Genomic DNA, 12,920 nt, shown 5'->3' on the forward strand with positions numbered 1-12,920 from the left:
TTTTAATTTTTCTTGTTTTTGGTGCCCCCCCCCCCCCCCCTCTAGATTTCAGGAAAGACAATCAGATACAGGTTTCAGAAAGAGAGTCTATGTGATGACTTTTGCTCTGGAGCTATTCTGTTCTTATCTCTTCCATTTCTGATTTTTACAATGGCCTGTTTAGGGGTTCAGTTGTGTAACAGTTCATACATAGATGGTGTCACTCTTTTCTGGTAGGTGCTCATAGTTTCAATAAAGCTTTAGAAGTACTTATCTCCTGTAAGAATGGAAAAGTAATTTGAGTCTTCAAGACAAAGTTGAACGAACAAATATTTGTAGGAACAGAGGTGAAGTCAAATTGCCCTGGACTAAGGGAAAGGTTTGGTTTAGATAGAAACTATCCTATAATGTCATGTCAGGTTTGCTGTAGCAAGCTGCAGTTGCATCAAAAACATTGTTTGATTTGGGTGTGGTTTTTTTAATGTTCTAACTTTCAGGGTTATGTGGAGACTTTTGCTCAGCTTTCTTTGAATATGCTTTTAATTGTGGTGAAGCAGTTGTAATGTTAAAAAGTCTGGATTGCAAGCAATTAAAAATTAGGTGTAACTCTTTGAATGTACAGTTTGCTCAGTAGAATGGGTACAAAATGACTGCTCAATTTTTCCAGAATGGAAGCCAACACCCAGAGAGAAATAACAGCTCTGAAACTCTGCGAAGGACACCCAAATGTAGTGAAGTTGCATGAAGTTTATCATGACCAGGTATTTTGAAGAAACTACAATCAGCACTTGCCAAACACACTGCCTTCTGGGAGTTAAGTGTCCTGTATTACTGTGGGGGCAGCTTTTTCCCTAGGTCTTTTGTGTAGTCAGTGTAGAAGATGAAGCAGAAGTTCTGCATTCAAGCAGATCAAGCAAATCAAAAAAGTATTTGGAGGAATTAGAGTCCTGGATTCTGTTCCTGGTTCTGTCCTTATTCTGCTTTGTTAATCGTCATACAATATATTCATGGTCCAGTTTCCATATCTATGATACTGAGATACCTAATCACCTTCCCTTAGAGTTGTCATGAATCTTAAAAAAATATTTTGTGAAATAATGTGAAAGTCTTGCATATGAAGATTATATATCTAGCTTTTTTTTTTTTCTTACATATTAGTAACTTAATGGAGATAACCAAGTAGCTTACTAAATTACCAAATGTGAAAGTAGAACCTCTATTTGAAAATTTATTGAGATCAGTTTAGGGTTTATTTAGAGACCTTAGTTATCCTTTTCCTTAGTGTAATGCAGCATGTAATAAGCCATAACTTGATCTGACTTGGAGGCTGGCCCTGGTTTGAGCTGGGGCTTTGGACCAGATGTCCTGCAGAGGTCCCTTCCAACCTAAACTACTCCATGATTCCAGTCCATGATTTTGTAATGGAACTTAGGCCCTCTTGCCTCCCCACATACCCCATCTCCCCATTGTGCTGCTTATACAAGAACCAGCAGAGCATTCACTTGGAGCACTTCTAAAATGAGCTGAGAGGATGAAAAATAAGTACTGTAATCTTTAATGGTAAGGAAGCCTTCTGTTTTTTTTTAACATCTATGTACAGTATGAGTACATGCATCTAGAACAAGACACTGTTTCACTTTCCTTAGAGTAAAATGACTGACTATACTTAGGAATATCTAAAAAATATGTTCCTCAGATTGCTCTGTGACTGAATAGGCCACTCTCAGCCAACCAAACCATTGTAGTTCTGGGAGCTACCAGCAGCAACTAAGTGTCATTTTCCAGATTACTCAAACTTGCTGATCAAATACCTGTCTGATCAAATTCTACATTAGTAATCCAGCCATAGAGTATTGGGCTGCAGTCTCTTTTGGTGAGCCACAAGAAGTTTTCTAGCAGAGAGGAGTCTCAGTCCTTTCTGATTTACCTGTCAGCTGTTCCCAAGCCATAAATAGAATTTGCAAGCGCGAGCAGCAGTGTGACTCGGAGACACCTTGTTTGTTCCCAGAAGTGTTACTGCTTCCTGTTTGAGTAGCTCCGCTTCTGTTCCTTGGTATCTAAACACAGTCCATCTTCTGTTCCTGGCTGTTTCTTTGAATTCCATTTTTTGACCTCTTCCCAGAAGTTTTTTCTTTGCTTGCAAATATTTCTTTTGTTACTGTCATTCAGGGGAAGGAAACGCTAGAAGCCATCGCGTGCCCACAGCCATTGCCTTTGGGCAGTGCTAAAACTCACTTCCCTGTCCTGAGAACTCTGCTGTTTGTTTAATGGCAAGGCATTTGGTTGATAGTGTGCTAATCTTGTCTTGTCATCCAGGAAGTCACTGCTTATTGATTGTCTTGAAAAGAACAACCATCTAAACAACGATTATGTTTTTAATTTAAAAAAATCCTCTTTGATGTTTGGGAAGATGTCTGTTGTGATTCTAATGCTAGAATAGCTTTGGCTACTGCTCTGTAGGGGATGAAATCGGAAGAAATTCTAGGTAATTTTTGATTTCACAGTGAAGTTTCAGGGTACTTTTAAAGGATTTGGTAGCATTGGATGTCTAGCTCCTTACACATATTAATAGAAATGTATCCCTATATCACAACAGGCTTAAACAGCAAAAGCCTAGCTTTTCTAGCTTTATTTGTTAGCCTAAAGAAAGGCGTTTCATCTCCCTACAAATTTGTCCATTTACATGGCAGCATTGTGGTTTTGTAAATAAATATGGGTGGACATGGGGAAGACATCAACTTTCTTCAGTTTTAGTGAGATTAGTGGGAAAAATGCCATGTGAGATACAATTTGGTGCTTCCATATTGGTATGAGCAGCAGAGTTCTTTCTTCAAACTTTGAGAATCAAAGTAGCACCTAACTCCTGAATGAATGTTGGTCTGTAGTATCAAATTTCTAACATCCCATATTTTTCTTTATCTTTTCAGCTTCACACATTTCTAGTGATGGAATTGTTGAAGGGAGGAGAATTGCTTGAACGTATTCAAAAAAAGAAACATTTCAGTGAGACTGAAGCCAGTCATATTATGCGCAGACTTGTTTCAGCGGTGAGCCATATGCATGACGTAGGAGTAGTCCATAGGGATCTGAAACCTGAGGTATAGTGACTTACTTATATATGTTTAGACATTCAGTTATTAAGTATCTGGGATGTGACATATTTCTATTCCTCCAGCTTTTTCTACTTCTATATTTTTAATAAACGTTAGAACTTTTACTTAGCAAATTCTGTAGATGTTTTTCAGTTCATAGGTAAAAGTAACCGTTAGGGAATGTTTTTAATTTTTAAGCAATTTACACTCCAACTCATTCAAAAATATTTCTTTGCCTATTTGAAGACAGTTTTTACTAGTGGTAAGTATGTATTTATTGCATGAAACAGTTCACAAGTAGAGCTCAGTTGTACCTGTACATTTCCACCTTTTGTTTCATCCTAATTTCCTCAGTAGGGCTGATTTTGGAGGTACCTGCAACACCCTTATACTGTCTTCTCTCCCAGTTAAACACAAAATTAACCACAACCTAATACAGCCAACTAATAAAGATGTGTGATTTGAGTTCAGTTAATAGTTTCCTAAGAGAAACAATTATTTCATATATGTTTTTTTCAATAATTACTTGTTCTGGTATTTTCACTGTGCGGCAGCATCTTCCAGACAATTCAGTTTACTGTTAAGGTCACCCACTGGCTTTGTTCTGCTTCCTGGAGCCAATATTTGCTCCTTTTTCTTTGCCAGCAATGGGCTTGGATATGTGTTAGTTTTCTTTCTAGAATAGTGTAGATTGATGTTATTTCATCCAATAAGGATGTTATGTTGTATTGGTGATTCCAGTTATCGTACCTCAGGAAATAGCTGCTTCTTTTTTATCTGGAGTTTAAAATGATCCACCATTCCTGCTGGTGTTTCATCCTTTTGTAATACACTTTCCTGGTATATTACAAACTTACTTATTTTATAGTAATTTCAACACGTAGAGAATTGTCTACTGGGTGTTGGTATTAAACTGTTTTTGAAACATCAGTCCAAAATAAATGCGTTTGAAAACATCTCTGTACTGGAATCCCTGTACTAAATAAACAATTAAATAAAGAAGGAGCTATTGTGAAATTCTAATGCGTCAGTTGCAAATGTGACTCTTGGAAGAAGTTTCTCTGCTGAGGTCATGAGGGAAAGAAAACAGCTTTGGAAGCAAGTCATCATTAAAAGGACAAACCCCAGAAATCCTTTCTCTCTTCCTACTTTCATCATTTGTAGCCTTACTACCACCTTGAACGTAAAGGCCAGGTTCTGTGAAGCAGAGCTTCAGCTGTAGGGTAAATCAGGCCATCTCCAATTCTACATCATGTTCAGGAACAGAAGGCTGGGAAGTCCTAGTAATGAAGGGTTTCCAAACAGCTCCAGAATGTTGGACTTATCCAGCCTGTCTCCTTCCTGCTTGTGATTTTGAAAGTTCAAACTTCAGATTCAGACTTGAACTTGATATGGGATATGCAGGCTTCCCAGTACAGATGTGGGTAGCGCACCTTTCTGTAAAAATGACAGATATAGGAATTCTGTTGGTTTTCTAACAATTCCAGTCAGATTTATTTGATGTTCAACTTTGACATCTAATGTGATACTGATAAGCCTATTTTAAAAAATACGGTTGGTCACTAAGGATGAGACATTTTTTTAATTGCACCAACTGGAAGACTCTTCTATTTCAGCAATAGTGATTCGATCACGTATATTGCTCTCCAAAATAGAGGGAAAGTACTGGATAGAAAATAGAGAATTCACATAAATAAAGAATTTGTGCAACATGGCCATTTGGAGCATCTCAGTAGAGGGTTTGAGGACTGTTTCTGTGATCATTAATCTATAGACTGGGTTCTAATGATACTAGAAAAAACATACCAAGGCAGAGGTAATGTTGTTTATACATCCTCAAAATATACATGGAGTATAGCTTTAAGTGTTTTGTGAGACGTTTTATTTACCTAATGAACAATTAGCATGAACCCATATTAGAACGTTTCTTTCTTCACATCACCAATTTAATTTTTGTCTTAAGAAAGGAGGTCTTTTTAAACCAATGTTACTGGATAGAAAAAAGATGATTGGATTAATCACTTATCCTCATTGAAATAGTATTTTTGCTGAAATTAAGCTTCCTTCAGATCGATTTTGCACAACATTTTAAAATGGGAAACTGACTTTTCTGGTTGTGCATTAAGCTTCTAACAGCAGTGCAGAATGCAAAAATGCTGGTTTGTATGTGCTGTTCTCTTTTATCCATAATGAACACTCTCAGGTTCTCATTATTGAGCTGTGTGCAGCCTAGCAATAATTTTTTCCCATTCTCAAGGAGTTTGTAATGAATTACCTTGTGTTGAGTCATTCTCCTTTTGTATTACAAAACTACTTAGGGCTGTAGGATTTCTAATAGTGAGACTTTCTAACATTGCATAAATAAATTTGCCTCCAAAGGCAAAAGTTTTGCTCTCCTTTTTTTCTCTCAGAAGTTCAGGGGAAGAGTAGAAATAATCTATAATTCTCAGGCCTCAGCCAGTTTTCCTAAGACAGTTTTGCTCTGCTATCTGTTGACAAATGGAGATACTAAGGGAAAAGAAGAACAGATTGTCTTAAATCTTTTTCTGAACTGATAACAGCTTCTCTGTCTTCAAGTCCAACTTTTCAGTCTTTAAAGCTGGGATTCTCAGGGACTTCTGTATCAAAGCTTCTTTATGGTGATGCAGGAAGGCCATTGGTTCGAGGTTGTCGTTCGGAACATGCCAGAAGGAAGGGGAAGCTTAAGAAAATGTGCTTTGTTTGAGGAAGAAGGCAGTTCTCCATTTCTGTTACTCTCTTTTCAGTGTTCCCCAAATGATTTTCCTCACTGCTCTCTGCTAAATACCCATTTTCATTAATAATCTCAGACAGAAGTCTCCTGACTTGTGCCTATACAGGGGACAGATAAACACACAACATTTTCTTGCATCCCAGAGTACTGTTATTTCTACTTTTCCATTTTTTCCCCAGTGTCTCACAGTTCCCCTTTTCTATAGTAAATGGTAAATTTTCTGTAGTAATACATGTAGGGGAAAAAAAGAACTGTTAAGTATTTTAACCAATTTTCTAACCAGTGCTGATACTGATTTTTTTTTTTTTTTTTTTTGCTTTTCAGAATTTATTGTTTACAGATGAAACTGATAATTCGGAAATAAAAATAATTGATTTTGGCTTTGCTCGTTTAAAACCACCTGATAATCAGCCTCTTAAGACCCCGTGCTTTACTCTTCATTATGCTGCCCCGGAGCTCTTGAATCACAATGGTTATGACGAGTCTTGTGATCTGTGGAGTTTGGGGGTCATCTTGGTAAGTAATTGAGGTTTTTAATTGTAACTTTATTGTATGTATTTTCTTTTTTGTTAAAATGCAAAGGACTTGACACAGTTTCAGACTTGAACTGGGTAGATGCTGAATTCAAGTGAGGTGAAAATACCGCACCACAAATATCAGGTTCCAAAGACACATGTTTTCCAGGGGTAGAGACTTTTTTTTTCCCTTAAGCAGTAAATTAAATTCAACATTTCTGGGAGTGGAAAAAATACTTGATACATTGTCGTTATTAAAAAGAGATATTCTCGTTAGGAGATTTCACAGGCATCCATATAATCTTCCTACAGTTTCATACAGAAGAGGAGTCAGCCTGCATTCTGATTTACAGAAAATTAATTTCAGTAGATATAAACTGGGTAGAAATACTGTTGTGTTTTGTTTGTAGTTTCCTGAAATATATGAATGGGTTTTTTCTAACAAGGACTCCAGAGAAATTGTTGCATAATTTATATTTTCTGTAGCCTTGAAGTTATGCTAGTCAAAGTTTTAGTGTATAGTGCTGGTGATGCGAACAGCAGCACTCCATATTCAGTAGTAGGGTTGTCAATAAATACACTGTGTCTGTTAATACTGCTTTTATTCTCGTGACAGTATACAATGCTATCAGGGCAGGTACCATTTCAGTCTCAAGACAAAAGTTTAACGTGTACCAGTGCATTGGAAATTATGAAGAAAATAAAAAAGGGAGAATTTTCCTTTGAAGGAGAAGCTTGGAAAAATGTTTCTGAAGAGGCGAAGGAGTTAATTCAAGGTATGTATTCAGAAATATTTCGTGTAATTTATATTTTTATCTCAAAAGATAAAATTTAGAGAACTGTGCAATATCTGGATGCTGTGAGTGCTTGACTTGACAGAATAATATCCACAGCTTGGGCCATGTACTGACCCCCAGTAAAAGTTATGGGGAAAGGTGACACATCACCTTTTACAATTGCTTGTACCCCTGGCAGAGAGCTTTCTGATGTCATGAGATGCTGATAGAAGGTTAGTGGGGTTAGAAGTAACTGAAGAGCTTCAGAAAAACTGAAGTCACTCTTAAAAAGGTACCTAAAAGCAGAGTTTTTCTTCTATGTTATTTTTGCTTTTGTAAAAACGCTAGGTTATGAGATAAATGTTTTAAAAGCTGAGCTTTTGCAGAAAATGAATATATTACTGTCATTTTTCCCCTCGGGCTGTTTTTAAATGCGTGTACCAAGACCGTTGTATTTCTGAGTGTTTCATTCACATTTGCCATGCTTTGATTCTTCTTCAGATTTTGAGCATCTAATTATGTTTTCAGCACGAGATAGACACCAGTCTTAATTCTACTAAGATTTAGTTCTGAATTTCTGTAGAAGCAGGCTTGTGAGGTATTTTTCTGCCAAAGCTTGGCCATCTCCAGATTCAGGCTTCAGTGAATCCTGCAGAGAATCTGAGGCCAACTCATCCTTGAACTCCATCCTGAGGCCAACTCTCTTGAATTTCATCCTAGACAGGTTTTAAGTGAAGGAATCATTTGGTAGTTCGGTGTTTGTGTGAAGAGAGATGTGAGTTATCAAACAGTTAAAGAGCAGTTTCTTGCATTAATGATTCTTCTGGAGAGGGTGATAGTAGAACATCGTGTGAGCCTTATCTAAGATAAATATTGGCTTACCTAGGATAAATATTGTCATTACTTAATCTCATGCATTGCTTTGATAAGTTTCTTAAAAAAAATAATTGCGTTTTCTATTAAAAGAAGATAAATAGCTCAGAGTTTTAAGAGAATGTAATGTATTTCTATTAGGACTTCTAACAGTGGATCCAAACAAAAGAATTAAAATGTCCAGCCTGAGGTACAACGAATGGCTTCAGGATGGCAGCCAACTGTCATCCAACCCTCTCATGACTCCCGATAACTTAGGCTCCTCAGGAGCTGCGGTGCATACGTATGTCAAAGCCACTTTTCATGTAAGTTCTAAGAAATCTTATGTCATGGGCTAAATTTTTTGTAATGTGTTGATCTATGTACATTTTCTCTTAATGAAAAATAAGTATTTGTCCTTATATTTCCATGATTGCCTATAGCTGCAGTTTTTTCCTCCATTCACAACATCTATGATTGAGTACACTGAAAACATGAATGATGAAGCGAGAATAAATTTCTTGAAGACATTTACACTAGTGGGGTTTTGGGGACTGAGAGACAGCTGTTCACAAAATAGCTATTACAAATGTTCTGTTTCTTTGAGAAATCTATTAAAAGGTCTTCAAACTTTTATAAAAAGAGTAGAAAGTTTCTATTTAACTTAAGTAACTGTTTGACTTTTTGTCCTTTTGGTTACAAAATCGAGGTAAAATTTCTGGAACATCTCTAATTCATGTTTTTAATATCTTTTTTTTTTAATGGACTTGCCTGTCTACCATTGTATATTTACTAAAAATGTTTGAGCTGCAATTGTATTATACAAACATAGTGTTGATTCTCATGATTCCTTCTACAGGGAATAAACTGGAATTGAGCAGACTTATGCTGAAATACTTGTAGACACTTATTACGAAGAAGAGAAAAAGAAAGGAGTTGTTACTTGGAGAGGTCCCAGTAATGCAACGTAATTTGGGCTGAAAGGAAAACTAATCTAAGTCTAGTTTCTGAAACTGTATTCTTAAATAGGTTTAAGGCTTAATAAATAATACTTCTAAATTTAAAAGAACAAAGGGAAGATGCCAATTAATAATGTTATATATTGGCTCTTAAATATGTGTAAAGGCTAGTAAAGTTAGTTACAGCTACAGTAAGAATTTGTAGGGATCTGTCAAGAGATTACAGTTTTATCTTGTGATTTACCATAGAACATTCTTAATAAGCTACGAGCCATAAAATGTTTCAAACCTCTTGAAAAGCTTAGAATTACCTTTTATTTTTAAACAGGCCTTTAACAAGTACAAAAGGGAAGGATTTTGTCTCCAGAATGTTGACAAGGCACCTCTTGCAAAGAGAAGGAAAATGAAAAAAACGAGTACAAGCACAGAGACACGTAGCAGCTCCAGTGAAAGTTCACATTCTTCTTCCTCTCATTCTCATGGTAAAACTACACCTACAAAGACACTGCAACCAACAAACCCTACAGACAGCAATAACCCAGAAACCATCTTCCAGTTCTCTGACTGAAAAGCAGAGGATGTCCCAGCTTGAAGATTTAAGCGGTTATAAACTTGGCAGTACCTATATCATCTTCTCCCACCTTTCCTCCATATGGCTTACAGGCTACAGGACTACGTCTGTCGCTTTAAAAAATGTATTTCAATCATCCTTTTTAGCTTTGTATTTCAGTACATTTCTTTTTAGCATTAAGTTTGGTATCACTGGATATGGTATAATACTATTATACAACCACATCGTATTCTTTTAGGGCTAAATTACTAGTGTGCAGTCAAGCTCAAGGTAAGGAGCTATGCTGCTCATGGTGCAGCTTTGAGGAAGACTGTTCCTCAGTGTCAGAATCTTCCTCCCAGTTTCTTCCCCACTGTTCTAAGAAAGGAAAGCTCTGTCAGCAGAGTGTAACTCTGAAAGTGGAGTGTACCCGTAGCAAGTTTGCCAATGATACAAAGCTGGGAGGAGTGGCTGACACAACCAGAAGGCTGTGCTGCTATTCAGAGAGACCTGGACAGGCTGGGGAGTTGGGTGGAGAGGAACCTAATGAAATTCAGCAAGGGCAATTGTAGGGTCCTGCACCACTGGAGGAGTAACCCCACACACTGGTACAGGTGAAGGCCTGACTTGTTGGAGAGCAGCTCTGTAGAGAGAGACCTGGTAGTCCTGGTGGGCAACAAGTTGACCACGAGCCAACAATGTGCCCTTGTGGCCAGGAAGGGCAGCGGTCTCCTGGGGTGCACTAAAAAGAGCATGGCCAGCAGGTTGAGGGAGGTCATCCTCCCCCTCTACTCTGCCTTGGTGAGGTCCCAGCTGAAGTACTGTGTCCAGTTCTGGGCTCCCCAGTTCAAGAAGGACAGGGAACTACTGGAAAGAGTCCAGTGGAGGCTACAAAGATGCTTAGGGACTGGAGCATCTCTCTGATGAGGAAAGGCTGAGAGACCTAGGTCTCTTTAGCCTGGAGAAGAGAAGGCTGAAAGGGGACCTCATCAATGCGTATCAATATCTAAAAGGCGGGTGTCAAGAAGATGGGGTCAGGCTCTTCTCAGTGGTGCCCAGTGACAGGATGGGCAATGAACACAAGCTGGAACATGGGAAATTCTGTCTCAACATGAGGGAAAACTTCTTTACTTTGAGGGTGCCAGAGCCCTAGAACAGGCTGCCCAGAGAGGGTGTGGAGTCTTCTTCTCTGGAGATATTCAAAACCCACCTGGATGTGTTCTTGTCCAGCCTGCTCTGGGTGACCCTGCTTTGTCAGGGGGTTGGAGGAGATGATCTCCAGAGGTCCCTTCCAACCCCTACAGTTCTGTGATTCTGTAACATGTATAGAACTCTTGATCTTCTACTTTTGCCCAGCTCTGTGAAGAATATCATAGAATTTGATTCTTCATGCATGTAAGGAACCATTGGTTCAATGCACCAAAGCAGTAGTACTTTAAGGCCTTTTAAATTTGTGGTTACGTTCTATCCCATTTATTTGAATTTTAAGAGCAAAAAGAGGCGTTACGGAACTCTTATGTTGTTTTAAAAAGTAACTCCATGTATCTTGTTCTAAACAGCTGGTAATATAAGTCTTAGATTATTTTTTTTATTTATTTAATTTTTTAAAAAACCATGTAGGGTAAAAAGATGTCTGATAAGGTGAGGTGTCTAGTACTGTGATACAATAATTTTTATTTCTACTTTTTGAAGTTATTAACTTTTAAAGTGTTTTACAGATTCTAAAATGTAATGCTATAAGAGAAAGTGAAATTTCCTATTGAATGCTTTGGAAAATTGTCACATGTTAAAAATATCTATTTCAAGAATTAATTATAATTTATATTTTCTTTTTGTATTTACACAATAACTTTAAAATACTAAGATTTTTTTAAAGATGCAAAAACTCCAGTTTCAATATTTGTTATTATAGGGTCCATACAAAATGTGTACCGAGTTATTTGAATTTTGCATTGTGCAAATACGGCAGTTTAATAGTGACTGTAAAATACTAGAATATATGTTTCCTTTTTTTGCACTTTATAACATCGAAAGGAGATGTTTTATACTAAAGTGCACTCAGATCTCTCTTCCTCCAAGGTGCTGAGCACTGTTTTACTGGGTTGAATGACCCGAAATCCACCGTACTTGGTGGTCGTGGTCATCGTGAAGGAGAATTCTGTGCTTTGCAGGAGTGAATCCCTGTATATTACCCACCGTTTTCATTCCTTACTTTAAACTGCAGAGCTCTTTCTAACTTGCTTTTACCTTGTATATGACAAAGACTAGCCCTGGGCACCTTGTGTAGTGTAGATGTTAAGAACTTATGCACTGGGAATACTAAAGGGAAATTCTCTTGAACACTGTGCTTCACAACTTGTTCACTGTGGTGTTCTACAGTGAAGTATTTCCTACTGTGATAGTATAGTATGTACATAACTGTTTGGATTCATAAATGTGACTTCTAGAAACATCAGCATAAACTTTTAAATCAGTATATTTTATAAATTTATGGAGAGCTTTTTTATTGCTCATATTCTCAATGACTAAAGGGTAACTTAAGTGCTAAAGATGACTCCAGTTTTGCAAATGGTTACAGGTGTGGGTTTCCACTGAAGTCGGAGAAACTCCTTGTGAGAAGTTAATCATGCACCTAAATTTGTGTGATGGAAGACTAATTGACTAGGGATTTTGTTAACAGCTTGCTCTAGCTTAAAGTAACCTTAATCCAAACCCTATGCAAGAAAGATTATAGGAATTGTTTATATCAGTGGTTTTATTTATAGAATTATATCAGATATCAGTATTGACAAATACAATACATCCATGTTTACAGGGATTGTGTGTATCAAAATAAGGCTTTGAAGCCCAACATGTTTGTTCTGTGTTTCTTTAACATTAATAATGGCATTCTGAGGTTTTGGAATTGCTCATGTGAAATAGTTTACTACTTTCTTGATGTGAATGTCAACAGTAATTGCAGCATTAATTTCAGGTTGATGTGAATATTGAGATATGCACTGTTTATGTAGAAGTAGTATATTTAAAGATCAGTGTATGTGCTAATAACACAACCGATTCTAAGTGGCCGATGTTAAAATATTGAAAAATAATTGTCAATGTAATATATTTAGGTTTGCTTTCTGAATGCTCTCTTTGGAAGTAATCTCAATAGTGAACATGGCTCATTTGTAAAAGAATTACTTGCCCTCTCCCCAATAAACTTGCTGTAAATACGACAAACAATCCACCATTAATACTTGCTTTGCAGACAGCTCAAGTGAATTGGGAGGTTGGAGAACAGCTTGCTTGTAAAGTTTCCACTTTGAGGAGTTCTTGGAATTTCTTGTCTTCAGGGTGAGGACAACAAAAAGCAATTTTCAGGTTTGATTTCATTTAAGTATAAGAAACTTTTGGATGCAAGGTGAATATTGTGAATGTTGTGACCCAGCTGAAGTAACTTGTT

General features: G+C 37.2%; 1 protein-coding gene across 1 annotated transcript in view; it reads left to right on the forward strand.

Moving 5' to 3' along the window:
* The window catches only part of RPS6KA5 (ribosomal protein S6 kinase, 90kDa, polypeptide 5), an 82,469-nt gene extending 72,181 nt beyond the window's left edge, over positions 1-10,288 (forward strand). The window contains exons 13-18 of the mRNA XM_014947008.1: positions 647-740; positions 2,907-3,077; positions 6,148-6,339; positions 6,955-7,114; positions 8,129-8,292; positions 9,254-10,288. Coding sequence (XP_014802494.1) covers positions 647-740; positions 2,907-3,077; positions 6,148-6,339; positions 6,955-7,114; positions 8,129-8,292; positions 9,254-9,493 — 1,021 coding nt within the window. The 3' untranslated portion in view covers positions 9,494-10,288. The remainder of the gene's footprint in view (positions 1-646; positions 741-2,906; positions 3,078-6,147; positions 6,340-6,954; positions 7,115-8,128; positions 8,293-9,253) is intronic.
* Positions 10,289-12,920: the final 2,632 nt, after the last annotated feature.

This window comes from Calidris pugnax, unplaced genomic scaffold, assembly GCF_001431845.1.
Source record: "Calidris pugnax isolate Ruff unplaced genomic scaffold, ASM143184v1 scaffold127, whole genome shotgun sequence".
Lineage (NCBI taxonomy): Eukaryota > Metazoa > Chordata > Aves > Charadriiformes > Scolopacidae > Calidris > Calidris pugnax.